The 26,231-nt window shown below is 38.3% G+C and overlaps 1 protein-coding gene across 1 annotated transcript in view; it reads right to left on the bottom strand.

Moving 5' to 3' along the window:
• Window positions 1-26,231, bottom strand: part of LOC107590200 (DNA polymerase alpha 1, catalytic subunit) — a 68,848-nt gene that overhangs the window by 23,707 nt on the left and 18,910 nt on the right. Inside the window, exons 27-34 of the mRNA XM_016278833.1 lie at window positions 14,199-14,231; window positions 14,002-14,094; window positions 13,624-13,829; window positions 13,354-13,486; window positions 12,521-12,652; window positions 12,253-12,427; window positions 10,288-10,469; window positions 5,279-5,410 (exon numbers count right to left, since the gene is read on the bottom strand). Of these exons, the coding sequence (XP_016134319.1) occupies window positions 5,279-5,410; window positions 10,288-10,469; window positions 12,253-12,427; window positions 12,521-12,652; window positions 13,354-13,486; window positions 13,624-13,829; window positions 14,002-14,094; window positions 14,199-14,231 (1,086 nt within the window). The remainder of the gene's footprint in view (window positions 1-5,278; window positions 5,411-10,287; window positions 10,470-12,252; window positions 12,428-12,520; window positions 12,653-13,353; window positions 13,487-13,623; window positions 13,830-14,001; window positions 14,095-14,198; window positions 14,232-26,231) is intronic.

The following is a 26,231-nucleotide window of genomic DNA, read 5'->3' as shown; positions in this document are numbered from 1 at the left end:
TATATATACAGTGGGTAAAAAAAGTATTTAGTCAGCCACCAATTGTGCAAGTTCTCCCACTTAAAAAGATGAGAGAGGCCTGTAATTTTCATCATATGTATACCTCAACTATGAGAGACAAAATGAGAAAATAAATTCCAGAAAATCACATTGTAGGATTTTTAAATAATTTATTTGCAAATTATGGTGGAAAATAAGTATTTGGTCAATAACAAAATTTAATCTCAATACTTTGTTATATACGCTTTGTTGGCAATGACAGAGGTCAAACTTTTTCTGTAAGTCTTCACAAGGTTTTCACACACTGTTGCTGGTATTTTGGCCCATTCCTCCATGCAGATCTCCTCTAGAGCAGTAATGTTTTGGGGCTGTCGCTGGGCAACATGGATTTTCAACTCCCTCCAAAGATTTTCTATGGGGTTGAGATCTGGAGACTGGCTAAGCCACTCCAGGGCCTTGAAATGCTTCTTACGAAGCCACTCCTTCGTTGCCCGGGCGGTGTGTTTTGGATCATTGTCATGCTGAAAGACCCAGCCATGTTTCATCTTCAATGCCCTTGCTGATGGAAGGAGGTTTTCACTCAAAATCTCATGATACATGGCCCCATTCATTCTTTCGTTTACACGGATCAGTTGTCCTGGTCCCTTTGCAGAAAAACAGCCCCAAAGCATGATGTTTCCACCCCCATGCTTCACAGTAGGTATGGTGTTCTTTGGATGCGACTCAGCATTCTTTCTCCTCCAAACACGACAAGTTGAGTTTTTACCAAATAGTTCTATTTTGGTTTCATCTGACCATATGACATTCTCCCAATCCTCTTCTGGATCATCCAAATGCTCTCTAGCAAACTTCAGACGGGCCTGGACATGTACTGGCTTAAGCAGGGGGACACGTCTGGCACTGCAGGATTTGAGTCCCTGGCGGCGCAGTGTGTTACTGATTGTAGCCTTTGTTACTTTGGTCCCAGCTCTCTGCAGGTCATTCACTAGGTCCCTCCGTGTGGTTCTGGGATTTTTGCTCTCAGTTCTTGTGATCATTTTGACCCCATGGGGTGAGATCTTGCGTGGAGCCCCAGATTGAGGGAGATTATCAGTGGTCTTGTATGTCTTCCATTTTCTAATAATTGCTCCCACAGTTGATTTCTTCACACCAAGCTGCTTACCTATTGCAGATTCAGTCTTCCCAGCCTGGTGCAGGTCTACAATTTTGTTTCTGGTGTCCTTTGACAGCTCTTTGGTCTTGGCCATGGTGGAGTTTGGAGTGTGACTGTTTGAGGTGGTGGACAGGTGTCTTTTATACTGATAACGAGTTCAAACAGATGCCATTAATACAGGTAACGAGTGGAGGACAGAGGAGCCTCTTAAAGAAGAAGTTACAGGTCTGTGAGAGCCAGAAATCTTGCTTGTTTGTAGGTGACCAAATACTTTATTTTACCGAGGAATTTACCAATTAATTCTTTAAAAATCCTACAATGTGATTTTCTGGATTTTTTTTTCTCATTTTGTCTCTCATAGTTGAGGTATACCTATGATGAAAATTACAGGCCTCTCTCATCTTTTTAAGTGGGAGAACTTGCACAATTGGTGGCTGACTAAATACTTTTTTCCCCCACTGTATATACCATAGCTCAATACAATTTATCATTTGTTCATATTTACACAAGCAAGCGAATTTTAAACAATTCCAGAGAGAAAAGGTGAAAGGGCACTCGATTAGTTACTCGCGCGCTGTTCTATTCTCTACGCACACACACATGAAGCGCGCACACGCGTTTCAGACGGCACGCGAACACCGAACTGAATCCTCTTTTGAATTCTCTGAACAGACTCATACACATAAAATTATGACAAAATACCCATCTCGACAATCATTCAGGTAAACGCAGTCAGTTATGTCTCAAGTGAATGAAAACAGCTGAGAAAGAAATCGGATGTGATGTGTATCATTATATCGGATCCGTGCATCAGGTCTTAAAGCAGTGTTTCTCAACCCTGGTCCTGGGCGCCCCCCAGCATTGCACATTTTGTGTGTCTCCCTAATCAAACACACAGTGTTGGGGTGGCACTCAGGACCAGGGCTGAGAAACACTGTCTTAAAGGGACAGCGGCCTATAAATACTGCTGCTGTCATTAATGATCATCAATCAACAAAACAGCTGTGATAAAAATCTATATTTAATTTATACAGTGAACACTATGCAGTGTTATTTTCCATAATTACTACATTTCTGTATTTGAATACTACCAACCTTATTTTATTTGTAACATATTCTGTTGCATTTATCTATGCTTGTAATTTGCGTATTTGTTCTTATTTTTACTGGCTGTTCTCTTGTCTCTTTAATCATGTTTAAACTTTCTGAGTTAATCTAGTAGTATTTGCTATGGTATCAAAGAAGTACTTCGCTTTAAGTAATAAATAATGGCATCCACTATCCAGTGGTGAAAGGAACAGTAGCTTGGCTATCAGCAGCAGCGTTATACTCCCCTATGGTCCCTGTGAGTACCAAGGGTAGCGAATTTGTGCTGGGGCGGTGGGAAGGTTACAACCTTTGCGTGGCATTTGTCTGACACGTGGCTGCTTGTCAACACTTGTGATGCCATAGGGTTAGTGGTTAAACGGACCGTAGTTGATCCATGATCCGTATGGACCAAGCCCCACGGTTCGGCACGCATGTGAGCCGCGGATTAATTGCAAAATTTAACCATAATAGAATATAAGTTTATCATTTGTTCGTATTTACACAAGCAAGCGAATTTTAAACAATTCCAGAGAGAAAAGGTGAAAGGGCACTCGATTAGTTACTCGCGCGCTGTTCTATTCTCTACGCACACACACATGAAGCGCGCACACGCGTTTCAGACGGCACGCGAACACCGAACTGAATCCTCTTTTGAATTCTCTGAACAGACTCATACACATAAAATTATGACAAAATACCCATCTCGACAATCATTCAGGTAAACGCAGTCAGTTATGTCTCAAGTGAATGAAAACAGCTGAGAAAGAAATCGGATGTGATGTGTATCATTATATCGGATCCGTGCATCAGGTCTTAAAGCAGTGTTTCTCAACCCTGGTCCTGGGCGCCCCCCAGCATTGCACATTTTGTGTGTCTCCCTAATCAAACACACAGTGTTGGGGTGGCACTCAGGACCAGGGCTGAGAAACACTGTCTTAAAGGGACAGCGGCCTATAAATACTGCTGCTGTCATTAATGATCATCAATCAACAAAACAGCTGTGATAAAAATCTATATTTAATTTATACAGTGAACACTATGCAGTGTTATTTTCCATAATTACTACATTTCTGTATTTGAATACTACCAACCTTATTTTATTTGTAACATATTCTGTTGCATTTATCTATGCTTGTAATTTGCGTATTTGTTCTTATTTTTACTGGCTGTTCTCTTGTCTCTTTAATCATGTTTAAACTTTTTTAGTTAATCTAGTAGTATTTGCTGTGGTATCAAAGAAGTACTTCGCTTTAAGTAATAATTGGAAAGCAAGTTAAATTGAAATATTTTTCTTTTCTTGCTGATCCGAAAAATGATCCAATCCGTGGGTCAAAAACCGTAATGTGATCCGAACCGTGAGACTTGTGATCCGTTAGACCACTATTATTTAATCACATTGGAATCGAAAAGAATCGGAATCGATCAAATTCAAACAATACCCAACCCTAATAATAATAATAAATATTATTATTAATATTACTACTGCCCATGTAAATACTACTACTACTACTACATTACATACCGTAAAGTATTATTATAATACATTTTTAGTATGTATATGTATGTATAATGTAGTATAATGCAGTTGAAAAAAAAATATTATATATATGTGACCTATAGTTTTTTTTTTACTGACTTTTTTTTTTCTTTCTAATTTCAAAATATATTCTGAAATTAGAAAGAAATAAAGTCAGTATAAAAAAAAACTATAGGTCACATGTCTGAACACATTTGGTGTGAATTTTCTCCAGCGATTTGAAAAATAGGTATTTATTAGTTACATGTAGTGTTGTCACGGTACCAAAATTTCAGCACCAAAGCAAAACACAAAAACATGCTAATTAAAAAATTTGACTATACTATAATTTAATCCAAACTGTGTACATATTTAATTTTAAAGGGCTTTTGAAAACCTAGAGTTATTCAGCCAAGAATAACAACTAAGTTAGCTAAAAAAAAAAAAACTAAAAAAAACCCAGAACTGCTTTTCTGACTAATATGACACAATGTTAACCATTTGTACGTTCTCTTACACGCATATTTTAGATTCCCAAATCATTTAAAAGCCTCTGGTGTGTAAAAAGAGTAAATATCATGTCCTCCTGTTTTTTTTACCCTAATAAAAGTTATACATTATTATACATTATTTACCAGCATGTGTGTTCCCTGGGAATTGAACCCACGACCTTTTGCTCTGCTAACGCAATGCTCTACCACTGAGCCACAGGAACACTATATTAGCGCCTATGCTAACGATTAACAACTCTAATAACAGCATTCATTTCAATCCGACATTCCAAATAAAATATTGAATAATGTTCATAACAGAAGCGGTGTTTCCCACAGACTTGCAGTCTATTTGTGGCAGCATATATGCAAATTCATTCTCTGCCAGCAGGAGGCGCTTGTAAAGCGGGAGAGATAGAGGTTTCCCCAGTAACGGCTGTAATCAAATAAGCACTGCACTCACAAACACTGCTCAGGCATTACAGGCAAGATGAAATGAAAATGACGTCCATGATTTTCTGAAGACAGTCGGTTTCCTTCAGAAATACAGGTGCATCTCAAATTAGAATGTCGTGGAAAAGTTCATTTATTTCAGTAATTCAACTCAAATTGTGAAACTCGTGTATTAAATAAATTCAATGCACACAGCCTGGTAATGAAACTTAGCTGCTTAAACTCTTTCATTTGATCTGGGTGTCTGTCTTTAAAGTGTTTTGTTAGTTTGGTGTGTTTCCTCCTTTTGATGTCACCACGTCTCAGTGCTTTTATGAAGAGAGCGCATCTGTGCACCTTTCAGATAGCGCATCAAGAACCGGGTTGACCGGGTACTCGGTACCACCGGTACTTAAAAAAAACCTAGTACCGTAACGTTTTAATTTTTTTAGTATTGACTTGGTACCGAAGTATCGGGTCTTTTGACAACACTAGTTACATGTCTACTTATTATACAACACCTCATCCACTACACCTGCAGTGGCCAATCTGGCACACATATATGGTGCATTACGATAAGCATTTATTCATACTCACACTGTAGTATCTCCTGATGTGGCGGCGAATGTCCAGTAGCAGTTTGTTGCTAATTTGGACAGGATGCTCCATTGGGCTGCCCCGACAAGGGATATGGCAGCAATTCTTCAGGCTGGGCTGTAAAGTGCTCCCCTGGAAACAAACAAATTCACTTTTAACACAGCATTTGATCACGACACATAATCCCACACACATACAAAAAAACAACATAATCAGGGCATTTATCCCGTTGACTGGCATTGCCCAAAGAAGTTTTTAAAGGCTATTAGACCTGACCTATTAGACATTCAAACATACTAAAAATATACTGTCAATGCCCTCGGACCAAGGCTCTAGGGTATCCAGGTTGGGAAAAGAAACACACAGGAGCAAAAATGGCACTGCATTAAGCTCTCAGCTGTGTATCTGGGTGACAGCAAGTAACAAATGCCATACTGCGCAGATGATTTGCAAGCTTTGCCAGCTTTTCTACATCTAAAAGGCCCCAGACCTCCCATTGAGAAACAGTGGCAACAATTGTAGTTAAACAGTGGATAAAAAATACTGTAGCCTGATATCCCTTCAATCTAAACTCACATGGGCATTTGCAGAGCTGTTTATGGTGTTCATTATGCCTCAAATAAGCTGAAGGAGCGAGTGTGTGTGTGCGGCTAATGCGTCAGCACACTTGCTCAAGCTCACCGTCTCACACAAACACATCACTCTTGCTTTTATGGTACGGCGGTGGTGAAGCGCCATTCAATTCACTCTCCGGTAGTCGCTGCGATCCATTAGCGTTTTTATGATCTTTACATCTCTCACTGAGCACCACTTTAAGGGGGAACCATGTGTCTATGCAAATACCGTCACTAGTACTGTCTGTTTGCATTCCTGTTGTCCTCCTCCCTCTCTCCACGGCCGGCTCTGATAAGAGAACGATCTGCAGTGACTGAGTCAAGGCTGTTCTTTCAAGCCTTCCTTTCATCGGTGCACTCCCTTTAACCAGGCCTCCGCTATATTCCTGTACTCCTAATCGGTAGTATATATAACAAGCGTGTTTATTCATCAACATAACATACACGTTGTGCCACATGCTTTTACAGTGTACACTGCATATGGATATTTGTAAAAACACCATTAGAGCTTAGTCAGGGTAGATGCCATACTGAATTTGAAAACAAGGCTGTGAGATACAAGTATAGTCTGTTCATTGGCTTCAGTGTTTCCTGAGCTACTATTCACAAGTGCCACTGTTTCGCAGATGAATCTGCGGCACTATGGTTAAATATTTATAAATGAGCACTAGGAGTGGAATGGTTCAAGTTACTCAAGGTTCAGTTTTGTATCATGGTTTCAGAGTCACGGTTTCGGTACGTTTAGAGAAAAAAAGGACTATATTGTCAAATTAAAAATAAAGAAAATAAGAACAAATTATCTAATTACAAGCAACAGAACAAATAAATACAACCGAGCAAAGACACAAATAAAATAAACAGTGCTTTTCAGTTTTAACAATTTTTAGGTACAGAAATTGAATAAAGTAATCAAATGTAAAATAACATTGCATATTTGACTGTATAAATTAAATATTAATCCTTATTGAATTTACAAAAGCTATTCAGTCAAGAGCAGTGAGTAATTTCCTTGTCTTTTGTTGTTTGATTAACATTAAGAAGTGCGGTTACTTTAAGACAATGCAAGAATCCAGTACACTGATACTGTACGTTCAACCGACTATGTCTGCTAGGATACTCACCAAGACAGGCATGTTGACAATTTTTGTGTGAATTTGTCCTTTCAAGCATGACTTGAAAACGAACTCAATATTTGCACTCATTCTGAGACACGGGTTTGGGGCCCGTTCTTCGTATGTCGCTTATTACATACGAGATGAAATGTCACATCCAAGATGATATCATCGCGCTAATCAGGATCTGGCTAATTCGGTTCTTCGAACGCACCTGTTGTTGATGATTAGTATGGCTGGATTGAGTTATCTGAGATAATTGTGCGTTCATGGGTTGGTTTAAAAGGGGCTATGTATCGATACTCGAAACCCCGATCAGCAATGCAGCGATTGGCTGGCGTTAAGACAGCAACGTAATGACATCACATAATTAAAAAAGACACCTGACGAAAAACTTGACAAATTTGTGGACTTTTATAAGGAAACAGCCAAGCGAACAAAACTACATAAATGTTATAATAGATAAATGAAATGTGCAGTTTTTTATTTTATTTTATTTTAATTTTTACATGATTCCCAATTATTTATATTCACAAATTCTAATATTTATACAGGCTTCACATTTTTATTTCAATGTAGTAATTAGCAATTCATTTAATTTTATATTTGAACAGCTTTGTTATGTGACAGCATTAAAGTGTCAAGGGTCAAGATCATGTTATACTCCCATAATAGCGGTCACCAATCAAATTAATGCACGACTCTACATTATCTGTATAGCACGTATGTAAGACTCCAATACAATTATGAAGTAATAATTTTATGACGAATAAATCTTTCAGTGAGTAAAACTGGCTGTGTCTATAGTATAAAAGACTACACAACATAATTATATTATCTTTAAAAAATTTTTTAAATGATTATTATTTTCAATTATTGTCCCTGGATCAGTAGGGTAGTACTCTTGTAATAAATTAGCGGTGGTAGTGGACAGATTTTAAGAATCAATTCTGCTTAAAAAGATGCAATTTAACCCTGTTTACATGAAATAATCCTGCTCTCGAGCAGGTTTAAGCTTACGGACCTGTTGCTATGACAGCAACTCCGGGATGAGCTTCGAAGAATCAAACAATCCAAGATCATGCCAAATCGTCAACAATCAAATCCAGCTAACAGAGTTAGCGACGTACGAAGAACGGGCCCCAGGTCTCACATGTGTGCGTGCGCACGCATGCTATCAACACACGGGGGATGACGGCATCAATGGTCATATACCAGCATATGGCACTCGCATTGAACAAAGAGTAACAGGTTTGTCCACGTTGTTGTTGTTATGTATTGGGAAGCCAGAATGTGTATCCATCGACAGAAACATACATTAACTTAACTGTTTTATGTGTTGTTATTTTTAACAAACCATTTTACAGATGCGTTATCATTTTTATGCTGAACCGCGATGCAAGTGCGTGCCGAACCTTGGGTGGAGAACCGTACAGTTTGATTTTTACCGAGAACCGTTCCACCCCTAATGAGCACACAGGGCTGCCCAATCTGTGAACAAACCACTCAGTTGTGGTTTCTTAAAGGTGAGGCAAGCGATTTTTCAAAAACGCTTTAGAAAACTGATTCGGGCCGAGTAGCAAAACAAACTTGTAGCCAATCAGCAGTAAGGGGCATGTCTACTCATGATGTGCAGGAGAGAGCATTCAGAGCACAGAACGGACATTAGCGAGCAGAGCGACAGAAAGATAGAGATGGCGGATAAAAAAACAAGAGGAAAACGTCTGCGGAACAAAAGAAGGGTTAAGGCAATAAGGCAAGAAGTAGGACCTGTGTAAATATCGGATCAGCTTTCCAGCACTGGAGAGAACTCCAGGAGAGGAAGGCCTGCGATCAGACGCCGAGGAAAAAAATCAGAAATCGCTTACCCCACTTTTAATGACTCAATTGCCTGGCGAATCAAACACAACAGTCTGAATAATGGACTGAATCAGTCAGACAACTCCAGGGCTCGACAGTGCGACCATTTCAGTCGCATTTGCGACTGAAAACTACTGCGTGCGACTATGAAATTTATTTTAGGAGCACCAGTGCGACTGACCCGATCATCATCATACTTGTTCACTTCCTTACTGAATCAGCCTAGATTACCTATTTGGTCACTGAACCTCTGGATATAACCAAATCGAACTGAACAGAGAAATGTTAGAATACTGTAATAAACAAACAAAAATAAATAAATAAAAACAAAACTTAAATTAAATTGTACTTGTACTTAGATAAATATCTGCAAAAGAGTTCAAAGTTTTTGTTGTAATGTAAATGACTAAATAAATTAATGGTTTGTTTATCAAAGCGTTATTAAAATTGTGTCAGTTTTTTAGTAAAGTGGAAAGCAATTAATCTAAGATCCATACTGCATAGAGTTGCTCTGCATGACAAAAGGAATAGGGGAAAAAGGGGGACTGAACCTTATTCAAGTGTCATTTTTGGCATGACAAACAACAAAGTTGTTTAGTTGAGTACTGGATGTCAGTGCCATCTGCTCCAAAAACAACCCTGTAGGAATCTCTCTCACACGCACACACACGCAAACACCAAAATCCATGTTTCCTAAAAACATAATGAGCGAAACAAAACCAAACAAAAAACGAAGTTGTTACAATCTATTGATCAGTCTGTACCACATTCATAGACTTGTTTTCATTCATGTTAGTTTAAATATGGTGTTTACCCTTAGTAAAGTCCATTAGGGATTGTAACGCCTGTTTATGTTATAGTGCACATAAATGCCAACCAGTTTTTTTCCAGAATTCTTAGTTTTCCCTGGCTGAAGCATTCAAAATCTCCAATCAGCTAGGAGGACAGAGATCAGCCCAGTGGAGAGGGGGGTCAATGTCACTTTTTATGAGTCTCGGACAAGAGAAAGCTGTGCGTGAGCATGTGTGTGTGCACGGCCCCTTAATTAGAGGCAGATTACACATGCTCCTCTAGCCCCCGCTGACCTCGGCCTGAAGTATGACAGACATCCTGTGTACTGAAGAGCTCCAGGAACATACCCCGGCAAAACCTCTCTCCCCCTGCCCAGCTCTGCCAAGCCTCTATAAATAAAGTGTGTTGCTCTGAAATTAATAGGCCGGGTAAAAGCCTGAAGCAAAGGAAGTAATCACCTGCGCAGCTCAAATTTATTGTTGCTTGTCATTACACAATATTTAACAGGAAGTTAAGGTAGGACCAAATTGAATGGAGAGAAATGCATGAATCGGGATGGACTGCTTGGCATTTTGCTCACTGATAAGATCAGGTCTGCTAATGGATGTGAATATGAGGGCTGATAACTCACCGCTCCTTCAAACACATTGTCGTAGATGTTTTCGGTACCACAGTCAGGGCAAGTGAAACTAAACCTCTCGCAATCACGGTAGCGCTCTTCGTCAGTGAGCTGGGCCGGAGCGCCCAGAAAATTGTCCCCTTCATCCTCACGTTGCTGCTGCTGTTGAGCTCGAAAGTGACTTGGGTCGATCCCTGGACAAGTAGGTAAATAAAAGTTCAAGTTGTGAATCTCTCTCTTTTAAAAAAAAAAAAACACTCAAACTACAAGCTGCACATTTAGCATCAAATAGCGAAAGAAATAACAGTAAATAAATACAAAAAAGTCAGCAGTGCAAGCTTGAGATGCTTTAGGTGGAAATGTACTTCTGGTGTGTTGGCGATAAAGCCATGCAGGCTCAGACTTCCCCACGGATGTATTTATGGACAGTGGAAAGACGGTGATGGAAAGAGGGGTAAAGGGAAAAGCAGAAAGAGGATAGAGGGACAGAAAGAAAGAAGATGGCACGGCTGCAGGAGGCAGACTAGCAAACGATAAGAATAAACTGGAAACATAATAAGGGGAAAGAGGAGGGGTAGAGAAAGTGCAGCTATCCGATTTTTCCCAGGCAGCTGAGATCATCAAATCATTAAGAGACAGCAGCTGAATCTCCATTTAATCCCCCCAGGTGACACTGAACACTACTAGAGCACGGAAAAACAGCCTACGTCCCCCTGGGTAATTTGGCTAAGTGAATAAATGAGCACATAAGTAAGTGTTGACTATGAGACTTCAAGGATTAACCAGCGTCTCTGAGGATCCAAACCCACTGACGCCCGAGTGCTGCTGCCATCTACAGGTAAACATGCGGCATGTCACACACATCCGCGGCCAAGGGAACAGGGTGGTGCATGAGGAATGGACACAGAATGTTGTGTGTATTATGAGACTTTTTTACATGACTATGCAAGTAGAAGTTGACTGGGATATTCTGGACGTGAAGGTGGCGTAAATGTGTTGCTAATTGTCAAGTAATTAAGGAATCCAGCTACTTGGTTCTGGTGACACGGTGGCTAGATTGAATTAGTGTCTGAGTTTTGGACCCAAATGCAGGATACCAAACTACCAGGGTCTGTTGTCATGGAGACAGAGTGGCAGGGTTCATACACTTTTTAAAGAAACTGAATTTCCATCTGGGGGGTAAATGGGATCTCAGCTGCTAGGTAAAAGAAAACAATATATCCACCTTATTTTTCCCGTAAAAGCGGGAAAAACCATTTGTAAATTAAAATTTTCTGGCTTCCGGTGTCATTCGCTTCCAGCTATTTTTAGCTGTACAAAACAGCTCGTTTTGCTGTTTGATATTGCAAACTGGTGTGTCTTACCATATTATTTTAATGTATTATCTTCATTATGAACACACTGGTTTGTAGTGCAAACAGTTTTACCATTTACTACACTTTGTTACTCTTCTCGTTATTTCCCTACAGCCACTAATGAACCGTAAGTCTCGCGGATTCACAAACTTTGAAAAATAAGGTGGATATACTTGATATTTTTAAATGCTCCAAAATTAACATGTTTACAAAGCATCTAAACATATAACATTAATCTAAAAAAATAATACATTTAAGAATAAAATAGATTAGAAATTAAAATTAATTAATGGTTTGTTTTCAACTTAGAACGTCAGTTAAATTATGTTCAGACAACATTTTTATTAAATAAAAATAAATGTCTGAAATTAAAATACATGAAATGAAATGAACTAAATAATGGGTTAGTTAATTTTCAAAACACAAATATGTTCAGATGTGTTCAGATGCCACGTTTACAGTGAGGTGGAAAAACTTAAAAAAACAATGAGTATTGGAATATAGGCTGCTCTTCATGGCAAAAAATAAATAAAAAAAACAGGGAAAAAAGGGAAACTGATCCTAATTCAGAGGTCCTTTCTAGCAAAATATAATGAATACTGATCCAAACAGATAGTCTCACCTAACCATGTAGCAATAAGCACTGCATCAATGCCTTCAATAGGCTCACAGATTCGGCCCACCACAGGGTGCACCTGCTGGGACAGGTAATACTGTGTGTCCAGGCTGAGTCCCGGCTGTTTCTGTAGCTGTTCCAGGGCATAAGCTCTCTGACTGGCTGCCAGGTTTGAACCGTCCTAATAGAAGAAAGCACAGGCAGCGGGGGAATGTTAGTGTGGGTTTACTGACAATTTTTTAGAGTCAGAAGTACAAATACACTGGTCACTCACCTGACAGATGACATAAGAAACAGTGTCACCCGCTTTAACCTTCTTCCCACCCTGGGAGTTGATCCAGAGGGCAACATGGACGTGGGGGAGACTCTTCTTGTCAGGGTAGTCCTGAGGATCCTTTGTCAGTGACTTAAAAGAAAAAAACAAAAACAAAAAACTTATTCCCTTGAACAAAACTTAATGACACCCATGAAATATTGTACTCATGACCTTAAAAAAATCAGTTATTTAAATTGTTTAAAATATTAAAATTAATTAAAAAATAAACGCATGATTCACATAATACATTTATGAAGTTACAGCCCTAAAATATTTTTGTTTCAAATAAAAGCTGTTCTTTTAAAATTTATATTCCAAGAATCCTGAAAAAAATCATTACCATGAAAATATTAAGAGGCACAACGATTTAAGATGTATTACTTTGATAATAATAAAAAATGTTTCATGAGCAGCAAATAAGCATATTAGAATGATTTCTGAAGGATCATGTGACACTGAAGACTGGAGTAATGATGCTGAAAAGTCAGCTTGCAATCAGAGGAATAAATAACATTTTAAAATATTTAAAAACAGAATAAAAGTTATTTTAGATTGTAATAGTTCACAATATTAAGTTTTTTTTTTTTTTTTTTAAACAGACCCCAAACTTTTGAACAGTATATATACACAAGCAATTTTAGTAACAACACAATTTCCATAACACCATTTGTTAATTTTGTTTTTAATTTTGAGCAGGTAAGTTTCCAATCTTTTGACTAATAATGTAGATATTTTTATTATACATAACTGAACTAATCAGTGAAAAGCCTGTTTCTAGTTCAGTACTTTACCTTGTGTATCTCAAACATGTTGAGTGGAATACTGCCATTGGCCACCTTCTCTCCAACCTCAATCAGATGTTTCTGAATGTTCTCTACAATGGTGTCACGGTTCTGGTCTGACAAAATTTGACCAATCACATAACTAGATGAAAGGGAAAAGGATCATATAAATCACAACTGTATTACAAAAGACTATATACAGTAGATCAAGATTACTACTACATTATTGTCTTTATAAATGACTGATGGGGTTAATTATCTGGAGGTCACTGCACTGACTTGCCACACTCTTTGGCCAGATCACACCAGTCTCTGCGCACAATGTCCAGGCCTTTGAGCTCTTGCTTGGTGGTGTATTTGCCATCTCCCTGAGGCTCAACCAACAGTGCCGCGTATTTCTTCTTCTTCAGCAGCAGAAGGGACTTAAACACGCCATCAATGTCAATCTCCAGAAGCTTATAGAGTTTATTCACCTCGCTTTTCACCTACGCACAGACACATTTATTCAATTGCTGAATGGTTGGTTTAATTCTCTTCTGACTGTCAGTGATGTCTCAATCATTAATGTCAGACTTATTCGAGCTTTAAAAATCCAATAATGCATTTTTCTGTGAGACGTGCAGAAACCCCCACCTCCCTTCCCCCCAAAAACCTTACCTTGTTTCCCAGTTTGAAGACCTCCTCCAGATTGGTGCTGTTGGTGTTGATCATGATGGAGTCGGTATCCCCGTATATGACCTCTAGATTCATCTGAGGGAGAAACGTAAACCGTCAAACCCACGCACGGCTTACAAATAACAAACACAGCAAGTGCCGCTTAATTATTACTGTAACGTACACCAATCATGACTCACCCTCTGCACCATTTCTTTGGTGTGCATCAAAATCTGCAGGAGACAAAAGACTGCATGTCACTCGGGAAACACAAACACTAAACACAACAAGTGGAGAACAATATCAATTTCAAATCGGTCAAACTGGAACATCAAACAAACCCACTTACTTTAGAGAATACACATTTATCAGCAAGAAATACTATGGGGAAAAAAGGCACATGCGTAAACTCAAACGCACGAACATGAGGACTCGCACATGCAAAACACACAAAGAATTTAATTAGCAAATCTATTCAGTAATTCAACATTTATCAAAGGGGGAGAGAAAAGGCCTCTGTGATTTGCTTCTAAATGGAGGATAATTGGCTAAGAGGTCTATTAGCTGCACTGAAATGGGGCTCCAAACCCACACACCAGCAGAGTCATTATAAGGCCTAATAGTCTTAAATCGCCTCTGGACTGCATGACGAGAAAAAGAGAGAGTGAGAAAAGGGGAGGGCTGTCCAGCTGCAGAGGGAGACCCATGTAAACCACAGCTGTCAGAGAAAAATAAAGAGACAGACAAAAAGAAAAAATGAAAGGCAGACAGAGGGAGGTAGAAGTGTAGCGCAAAGGGAAAAAAAGAATACATAAAAGAGGCAAAAGTAAAAATAAACAGAGGCTAAAAAAGGAACAAAAGGGCTTAGTGGTTAGTCATGGTGCTAATTTGGGAAAAAACGGTTCAAATCACAGCTCCAACGGAGTGTATTTATGTGTCACTTTCTTATTACGATCAACATTTAGGTTAAAAAAAAAAAGGTTTAACAAGATAATGAAATCTTCCTGTAATTAAACAAATGAACTACACTACTAGGGTTGGGCCGATAGACGATACCATCGTCCATCGCCGATGGCTGATAGACATCACGATGTTGAGCCGATGTTGATCCATTTAAGACATCCTTGCTGAATATAAAAGTATCCATTTAAAAATAAAAATCTTACTAACTCCAAACTTTTGAAATGTAGTTCATTAATTTATTACAGAAAGATAAAAAAACAAACAAAACAAAACATATATGTCACAAGACTGTTACACTATCTCCTAACACCCACAATTATTGTCTGGGTGTTTTGAACATGCACAGATAAATTTGTATTCTATTACAATGTATATTCTAAATAAGCATTTACTATGATAAAAATGTAAAGGAATATAGGCGTATAACTCTCATATTTGGAATTCTCAAAACCGAAATTTTGGCTTACATGAGACATTTCCATTCATTTTCACATAATTTCTTGTCAACTCTTTACTTCAGAACATTTTGCAAATGGCCTCAAATTATAAAAGAAAGGTGACAAATCTGTCCAACAAACCCACTGCAGACAGTAACAGGTAGACCGAGAGACTGTGCATATCTAAAGTGTCATAATAACAGTGACTGTTTACTCCGGGTGTCCAACCCACAGCCGATGTGCGGGCATGCATGGTGACCTCTATGGGAGAGGGACTCGGACAGGTGGGGGTTTCGGCAGGGGAATAAGGGGCGCTAATCTGAGGCCTCAAAGAGACAGGGACACACTGCAGCCTGTCAACAGCAATCGAGCAAGACACCAGGATTCATCCCCCCCAACACACACACACACACCATAGCCAAACCCAAGCCCTCATAGGGACAAGGACGAGGCTATTTCAGAGCATGGGAAGCTCCACTCCTTGAAACTGGAGCAGGACGTAAGCATGCTTTATGAGGTGTAACATGCCTCCCAGAGGGAAGTAGGAGGTCAGGTCTGAGTAATAACAAAATAGCTGTCGGCATTAACCAACATAGCCAAGGTCACCCCAAAACACACAGAAACACACAACTAATTAAGCAGGATTAAACATCTGTTATTTGTTGACTGCTGTTGGTGTTCTTTCTGTTTTTGCATTCTCAAAACTGGTTCACGATATAGACTAATTTGTAGAAGAAAATGTAAGTACTTGTCAGTGCAAAAGTCACTATGTTGCTGCATGTTCTGTTCTTGGTTTTTAAGGAAGTTCTGAGTGGATGATTTCTTTGCCCAAGAGTCCATACTGTACCTGAAGGTGCAGTCACCATTTCTGTGAAATTTTACAGCCAAAAAGGCTAAATTTCAATAGTGCAGTGATGTATGAAGCACCAAGCAGCTTTCTGTTGGTCAATGCAGCGAATTTGCATGACCAACTTAAACAAGCAAAAACCTTTTGAGCAAATTTTTTCCACTTCTGATTGTGGGGATTCCTATGTAAATGACTGGATATTGCCTGCAAAATTTCATCAAATAACAATAAGTGTGACTGCACTTTAAGCCTCTATGATATTTTGATCTCTACATGTTTAAATACTTTTTGATCATCCATTTTACCATTTACTAGGTAAACATAAGTTTTAGAAAAGCAACAGCACGTGAAGTCTAATATTAGGGTTAAGAGTTTGTTCAAATCCATAACCCTATGTATATACAACAGAAGAAATACTTGGCATAGCAAGCACCACTAAATATAATGCACAATTCAACTAGGTGAACGCTAGATGGGATCACAGAGACTTCACAGAAGTCTGTGATGACTCTAGTCCTCTGCCTGCGCTTTGCACTCGGATCTCCAGCGGTACCCTTAGAGCCCACAATTAAATTGATACACCATCTGTCTGTGTGAGTGTGTTTCTGACTTTGAGCAGGTGCGAGTTTACTTCACAGGGAGCCATAAAGTTACAGCTACTTAGCAATGCAACTGTATACTGTATTACACAGTTCATTTAGCTGCACCGCTAATGCTGACGCATTTAGATATTAACAGAGTTGGAAAAAGGAGAATGGGAGGGATAGAGGCACCAGGAAAAAAGCAAGACAAAGATGAAAAGAGGTTATAGTGGTGAGTTAGATTATGTTTGTATATGTTTCCATGGCCACTGTACTGTATGTCGGTGTATTATGACAACAGAAAAAGATTGGGGGGGCCATAGAGCTGAAAGACAAGTCATTTGACTATGGCTCAGAAATGAGAGCGGAGACAGCTCATCTTAAAACACATACCAACCAACACATCTGAGAGTAAACATACAGAAGGCACAGAGCCTCTGACATTGGAGTCCAGTGATGTTCTGCCAGCATGGGTTTTCCTCTGAAACCCCAACACATGAAAATAAACCTACTCAGGCCTGAACAGTTTAACAATAAATGACACTTCATTGAATACAATATTAAAACAATATTATCTTTTAAATCTTTTAAAAGAGAAAAGCTGCGAATGTGCCAATTTAACTAGGCCCCGAAATTCAGTAACAAATGTCAAATTAAACTAAATTTTATCATTTAAAAAAAAAAAAATTATATTATATATATAATTTTTATATTTTAAGAGGTACACGAAAAAGCACAGTAAGTGAGTCACATTAACTCAGTAAACCAATAATTGATTCCACAAATGATTCATTAGAATTAGAATCGCTTTGACAGATTTACTAGAAGAACTAGCTCAAAAGAGTCATTTGGTCGTGAATCGGAATGTTCAAAAGTTGGGGGTCAGTTAAAATTTGTTTTTTATTTGAATATATTTTAAAATGCAATTTATTCCTTTGAAGGCAAAACTGAATATTCAGCAGCCATTACTAGAATTTTTAAGCTGATTTGGAGCTCAAGAAACATAGCACATTTGATATAGAAATAGTTTGAAACATTATGAATGTCTTTACTGTCTTTTGACCAGTTTATTGCATTCTTACTGAATAAAAGTATAATTAATTTATTATATATATATATATATATATATATATATATAAACTTTTGAACGATAGTGTATGTTTGTTTTTAATGTGTTTTTTTTTGGTGGGTGCCCAGCCCATTTATTTTATTACATTCAATTTACACTGCAAGCTCACCAGTGAATAAAAATTTCACTTTTTAGCCATGGCGCCGTCTCTGAATAGCAGTGCAGAAAACGCTGAACACACAGACAGCACAAACTCTTCTGTAAATATTTTCAACATTCTGTACTTTTGTCCTGCGGGCCAACAGTGCCCCATTTAGCCTCCTCTCAGCTCCTTGTCTGACTGCGGGCAGAAGTGACGAAAGTGGATTGTAATTACAAGGCTCAGTGAATTAGTGGCTGTGTCGGAGCAAAAGCTGCCCGTTAGTAAGACTGAAAAGGGGACCGGACCCTCTCCGTCACATGCCTAGGGACACATCTGGAGCGTGACATGATAAAGAGTTAGCAGAGGGTCATTATGGAGCCTACCATCAGATTACTAATGCCTCTGTCACACACACACACACATCTGAGCAAAAACGCCTGTGTTTTTGTTCTTCCTTGACGCATCAGTAAACACTCTTTATTTTTTCACTCAGTTGCTTCTTTAATGTCACTAATGAACTGCATTCATTCTCCATTTAAATTTGCAGTAATGTAAAGTGAAAGACAACATGACATTAATAAATGAAAATAAATAAGAAATCATATTAAAACCTACTTTTAATAACCTAATTACATGCTGAAGGATTAAATTAAGTCTCAACCTATTTTAATATTCAATTTAATTTGTAAATACATCACTTTATGGAAGTAAAAGTCATTCCAAATGCATAATACTCCAAATTGACTCCAATAAGCACTTAATGGAGGGCTATACCAAGCAGAGCATCCTAAAGTTAAAATGGTGTTAAAATACCACCCATGAACTGAAGCAACTGGCTCAGATTGCAGTGACTGACAGGACAGGAGCATTTGGCCCCGTCTACCCATAAGGCCCTCATCTTTTTTGTCCCAATCGACAGGTCTGTCATTAACACGTTCATTTATCTCTTCCCAACCATTTCAAGCGGGCGGTGGAATGGTTATAGAGAAAAAACGAAGTCTACGGCTGCTCTCGTAAACAGTTCATTCCTCCTGCCCCGCGGTGCCATTTGCTCGCCGGGGGCATCTGGCCTTCTGTTAGCTTCGGTGCACATCATAGCAGGCATTTTAAGCCCTGGAGCGGTACAGAAACCTTGTAAAACAAAGTATCTGGTGACGATTGTTTTGAAAAGCATCCTGCTGAAAAGCATTTTGAGGATGACAGTCCTCTGCCTGAAATAGCAACAGCAACACTGCACTGTCAGGCTGAAATATGTCCACTGTCATCTCTCTATCCTCTGCCCAGAGGATCTAAAACACACACACACGCACACAGGCAGATTTAAACCACGGTAGGACGTGCAAAAATGAATTGCCCTTGTAGCATGCAAACATTTTTTAGGTAGATGGCCGCATAAAGTCATCGCTGACAATGTGCAAATCATTATCCAAAGGACGTAACAACAGCAAATGCACAAAGACAACAGCACAATGACAGTCAATAAAGACACATTTATGCAACACAGGTGCGCACACATGCTGCATAGGTCTTGTGGAAGCAAGCAGGCAGATCACATGGGGTCTGAGCTCTGAGGGGTAAAATATCGCTGCAAATCCTCTCTCTGATTTAATACGGCTGCCTGAAATCACTTCAGCGGGCAGCCTGGCATTTAGAACTGGAGGTAAAAATATCCCACTAAAAAGAGCACAGCGTCCCCTTCCCAAACCCCAACATAATACCTCTGATCAATATTTCCCAAGAAAATTTATTAGATCTTGTTTCTGAATTATGAGCTTGAGCTGACACATACAATTACACACTGATGCACTCTATTTTCTCATACCGCACAAATAAACCCGACACGGGCTACAAGACCTTTATATCCAGTGTGAGAACTTTTCGGGCCGGTTGACAGCAGGGTTATTATATTTAAACTAAAAGCAATAAAATGTTTTTACTTGAAATAAAATGAAAGTTAACTGAAATTAACTAAATTAAACTACAACCATAAATGAAACGTAAACATAAAATGTTTAAATTTATTTTAATTTCAGCTAATTGTCAAGGGCACATCCCATTTTTATTTAGTTTAACTCATACTCAAATTAATAAACTATTTATGCAAATAAGTGTTAAGTTAGTGTTTTAAACCTGTTAAATGTAATCTTTAGAAAATCTTAATTAATATTAATTTTTCATACTGTACATTAAAACACTGTGATGCCTAAATTCACCTATAACATTAAAAATGTAGCTTGTAGTGTATTATTTAATTTATTTGAACAAAACATAACATTAATATTATTAGTCATTAATATAACATTATCATTCAGAATTTTAAGAATTTATAATTTTTATATATATAAATATATATTAAAATCCTATACTATTGCCTAAGTAAAACAAAAATAAAACACTTAATAACAACAACAACTGCTATTATTATTTTTCCCCCTAAACAGGAATTTTAGGGGGGCACAAAATAAAGGATGATGGATGCAGCTATTATGTTTAATCTAATTGAATATCTTTATTCTAATCGACTTAAGAATCAACAAGCGGTTCTGCTTTATTCCCAAAGCAGGCTGCTGTGTAACGCAACACTATGTTCTACAGTTAACTGAACTACATCATTGGAAAATTGAGTGACACCTCAACACATGCAGGGTGACATGATTCTTTCCACCTATTCATTAACAACAGTAATACCACTATCTCAGAGAAAGATGACTGTTACATTAGAGCTAAACTGAAGCGTTTCAGTAAGCAGAATGGGGAACCAGGCAGCAAACGAGGATCATTAAATTAAAAACAACATTAAAAGAGTCCACAGAAGGCGTTAGTTAAGAGTAACACCTCACTCACGATGCCGGCCTAAATTAAAAGGTGCAAAGCTCTCAAAGGAACTTGTGTGAGGAACGTGAAGCTACATGAGGCTGACTGAGTCTCGCGCCCAAGTCCAAAAATATGCTTTGGGGCCCTGTGACTATTTGTTAAGTACAGTGATATTAGGAGCAAATCCCCAACCAAAAGACCACAGGGTCAAGTGGTGCGTGCAACAATGGCTACAAGGGGGGAGGAGGGCACATACATCTTATTCTGGGAAGGTTAAAAATGACCTTTGTGATTCAGACAACTGGACGTATCGTCCGAGAGAGCAGCAAGGAAACAATGTTTACTCAGATGACACCTAACTCACCACGACAGCCCATCTCATCTCACCAACAGCCGCTTGAGATCTGAAGAATTCATGGCACAAGGACATGGCATCGGTGACAGCATAATACGTTTTGTTTTACCTTTTTGAACTCGTCTAAACTAGGTAATAAGGAGTCCGGGGCTTGGCGGCAAGGCGGGTGAGAGGTCAGGCTAACTAACGTTCCAGAACCATCAGCAGTCCGTAGCGACAGAAGTTGTAAACATCACTCGATTAACCCCAGACCCAAACCCCCTCCCCAGCTCCACAGCTGAAGCTCCGCTTTTCACACTGGCCGCCGCACAAAGAGCTGAAAATAAAATGTAGGCACATCAATCAGGACGGACCCCTCAGCATGAAACCCTAAACGCCTATTCCATGGCATGCATCTCATACCAGAGGAGTACAGGGTTCGCACCAGAACAAATGTTTCCCTGGAAAGGTCAAGGGCCACAGAACGTCACTTCACAAGCTCTAGTAAAGGATAAACACACATGGTTCTTACTAACTGGCCTGCAGGGGGATTTCCCCAAATTGTCATACAGCAACATGAGCTAAATCACAGCAGCTTAAACTAGTTTTAATAAATTCCACACTGGATTCAATCGCATTGCTGACCTTGATTGTAGTGCATGTATTTAAAATAAATACATAAAAAACAAACAATAAATCTAAAACACTATAATCTTTTCCACAAATGTCCAAAGAAAATGTAAAAGAAAAAAAAATGTTTTTTAGATTTTCATTTTTTTTCTTCAAAATATTAATGTAAAAAAGAAAATGCATTTGTTCAATGCAATTTTTAATTTATTTATTTGGCCAAATTTGATATGTATTCATTCCTTCAATCTTCATTTTTATTTCTCAGACTGGTCCAAAATCAAGAGATTAATCGTTTTTAAATTGTAAAAGATATATTGAATAAAAAAAAATTATTATACATACACACACACACACATACAGTGGGTACGGAAAGTATTCAGACCCCCTTAAATTTTTCACTCTGTGTTATATTGCAGCCATTTGCTAAAATCATTTAAGTTAATTTTTTTTCCTCACCACTGTGTGTGTGTGTGTGTATATATATATATATATAAGTGCAGTCAATCGATTTAAAAAATTTTTTTTATTAAAATCGCACATTTTTCTGAAATTAATCGCGATTAATCCCACCTAGCATTAAAGTTTTTTAATATACTTTTATATTGCAATAATTTCACATTCAATCTTCAAATTAATGTACAAACAACATAAAGACAGTATATTTTTTAATATTTGTTTAATGGCATCATTTTATAACTGAAGACCAGCATCAATGATACCAATACTGATTTCTCTATAAAATTGCTCCCCCCCCCTCTTAATATTTAACCATTGACTATAGCCATTTAACATTACATTATAATTAAGAGCTATCAATTTGAACATTTATTAGACTTTAAAAAGTAACTTCTAATTTAAGTGAACTTAAAACAAACTTCACATAAACCCATTATAATAAATGTCATATTTACCTGTGCCCTTCAGCAGAAATATACAGAAATTGAAATGATCAAACACTAAATTAAATATAGATGAATCTTTAAAGCTATAAAAGTTTTTTTTATATATATATATATTAAAATTCCTCTTTTTTTTCTTTGTACTTTGATTAATAGACATCACAGCAGCTGGTTATTAGGTTATTTTGGCTGTTATTTCTTTAAGAGCTGCTGCTGCTGAACGTGACGCGGATGTAACACGCATCATATTTTCTCTCAACTCTTTTTACCTTTTCTGACCCACTTCAGGTCTTAAAGTCTCTATTAATGATCTGACGAGTTAAATCGGGTGTGTTAGATGAGGGAGACAGTACTGGGCTGCTCCGGGACAGTTTAGATAACCATTCCAGAGACATGTTCTTAAATGTGACTCATATAAATATATTACATGCATGCACAGTTTTAAGGCAGCTTTAATCGTATTTTTGGTAACTTCATGACTTAACTGACCACGGTATTGCATGCACGTAGTTTACTTTGATATGAAAGGATACAGGCTACAGCGCGTACCGGCGCCTTTGTGCAATTGAAGAGCACGTGCTGCGAACACAGTACCATTTCCGCCCTCGTTTGACTCGCGTCAAGTGGAGCACACGTCTGAAACGTCTCCCGTTCTCAGTCATTCTGCGACTGAATAAATGCACTTCTTGTCAAGAGAAAAAGTGACAGCAGCAGTAGTTGTGAGTGGGGTGGCCAACCCTAGCCCCGCCCCTGCGTTAATCATTAACACGTTAAACTGAAAAAAATAATGAAATCAGGAAGGGGGCCAACACTTTTTCACACCACTGTAAATGTGTATGTATATATATATATATATATATAAGGGATGCACCGATACCGATACTGGTCTCCTGTACTCGTACTCGTTAAAATGCCCCGATACCAAACGCTGATACCACACAGCATGTGATAAGCGCCATATTCAAACAAAGAAACACCAACAACAGAAAGGCGTTAAGGATGTCTACTACGAAGTATATGTATGCAATGAATATAATGTTAAACATTCAGTATTAACGCCTGTATAGCTGATGTGTGAGAGCAAAGCACGCTGAGTGGATTGAGAGTGAAACAGCTTGTCGAGTGAATATATCTTTCTCATAGACATCACTGGAAAGTTTGTAGTTCGGTCAGATATGTCAAAAACAAGTAAGTAAAACAATGCACAAGTTACTTAACGGTAGGGAGGGAGGGAGAGAGAGAGAGAGCGCGCACAATTCTGTTGTGTGATCTTTGATGTTCACTCACTTGGCACACGCATCATTTGGATTAAAACTAAATCGTAAAAATAAAACCATTCATAGGGGCATTCACTATAAACATCACTTATTTTCAACCTTAGGCATACACGACTTTCTGGCGAAAGTGAATCTAGCAGCCTGTGTGAAATGCACTAGGCTGTACTATTCTGCATCAGTACAAATACATGCACGCGTTGCGCGTGCTTTGCTTGCTTGAGTGTTTCTGCATTATATGAGTGACTTTGGAATATAAAATCGCAGCACGTTTCAGATGAAAAAAAAAATTTATTCTGAATGATTCAGAGACCAGATATAATTTTTGATATTTTTTTTTACTAGTGGGTGCAGGACACTATAGTTAATTTATGTAAGTAAAAGTTACATAAAATAAAGCAAAAAAGTAAACTGACAAATCATACCCAAAAATTATTCATACAGTGGACTACCAGTAAAATTGATACAAATTTGGGTCCAAAAATTATTCAGACCAAGTCTGGGAAAAAAACTGAAGTTCAGGTTTGCATGAACCTGGGTGACAGCATGCCCAGGAGACTAGAGGCTGTCATTGAGGCTAAGGGTTGCCCGACAAAGTATTCAGAGTTGTGTAAATACTGTCATACTAACAGCTGTCTGAATAATTTTTGGTTTATTGTAATCTATTACATACCTTTCTATCAAAATTATCTAACATTATCAAGATGAATTTGTTCCGACACAGTTTAACTCGGAGTTCTTGTCATATTTTATTACCATTTTCTAAACTATAGCGAATATAATGTGAGAAATGTTGAAGGTGTCTGAATAAATTTTGGTTTGACTGTATATATTTGATAAATGAAGTTAACCAACTAACATACCTTTTTGGTTTCTGTACCCAATATTAAATTTTTTTTTTACAAATGCAATAAAAATATCGGTATCGGCAAGTACCAAAAATAAAAGTATCGGTATCGGGTGAGTACTGGAAAAAGTGGTATCAGTGCATCCCTAATGTATATATATATACACATACATTATGCATGCTCACCTAACCTGCATTTATGTGATGAAATCATACAATAAAAACGTGTAAAATAATTTAATAAATCATACAAAACACTTTTCTAACACAGTATTAATGGAAATATGTAAATTTTTGTATATTTCAGGATGACAGTCCTTTGCAAGGGGATCATCAAATTTAAAAAGGGATGATACCCCTAGTTTAAGAAAACAACCCCATTCCATCACTCAAAGCAAGCAGCAAATAAAGCTCAAAACTTTTTCCCTTGCGGCACCTCTAGACTTCCACCCACTTTACAACACCTGCTGGCTGAATTTACACCCCTATGGCAAGTTAGCACTAAGCTAGCTTCTCAGAAAGCATTAGTTAACTCTATTAAAAGCAGAGAGCCTGTAATTCTTATCCCAAAACAATGATGGTGCAGACAGCAGACCATCCATCAGAAGACGAGGCCGACGCACCATCTGACTAACGGGATTTAGTGTTTGACGATCGTAAAACCCAATTGTCAAATTAGACAACGATTATGATCCACGCTCTGAGTGTCTGGCACCAACGGAAGACACAAAAAGAAAATGAAAAGTTTGAAACAGCACATCGTGCACTGAATCCCTCAGACGCTGGTGCCAAACAGCCATCATCTCCATCATGGCTCTGAGAACCTGCATATTTCAACAAGCTGAGAATCACCGGGGGCTTGTACAGATCCCCTTACCGTAGGCCAATCAGGAAAGACGAGAAGCTCAGGGGGGCATCCGAATGGAGGCCAAATCAAGCATCTTTATCATGATGGAAAAAATTACATCCGCAACACCAAAGCCTATCGCTCACACGGTTCTCAACAGATAAAGAAGCCACTCAATCAAAATATAAATGGCACTGAATACAGGAGCATTCAAATCATGCCACTAATGTCAGAGTCAATGTAACGCAAGTATGTGTGAGCATTTGTTGCTACCGTCCCCCTTTCCATTTCCCATTGATCTCTACCAAAACATCTTAGCGTACAGTTCGGCATCATGCTGGTTGACAGTGGAGAATATGTATCACAATAAGACTAATCAAAGTAATTAAAGTTGTTGAGTCAAGCCGGGCTCGCAGAAATGAAAAATCACAAATGAATATTGGCAGACTCTAGTGATGTGGTTAAACACCGCAAAACTGAAATTTCAAATGTAAAAAAACAACATTGCAAGCGTTCGTTTTTTCCCCTCATTGGATTTATTGTTTTGTT

This window comes from Sinocyclocheilus grahami, unplaced genomic scaffold (genome assembly GCF_001515645.1).
Source record: "Sinocyclocheilus grahami isolate Dianchi unplaced genomic scaffold, SAMN03320097.WGS_v1.1 scaffold126.1, whole genome shotgun sequence".
Taxonomy (NCBI): domain Eukaryota; kingdom Metazoa; phylum Chordata; class Actinopteri; order Cypriniformes; family Cyprinidae; genus Sinocyclocheilus; species Sinocyclocheilus grahami.
The sequence above is the reverse complement of the archived record's forward strand: the minus strand, read 5'-3'. Positions and strand labels throughout refer to the sequence as shown.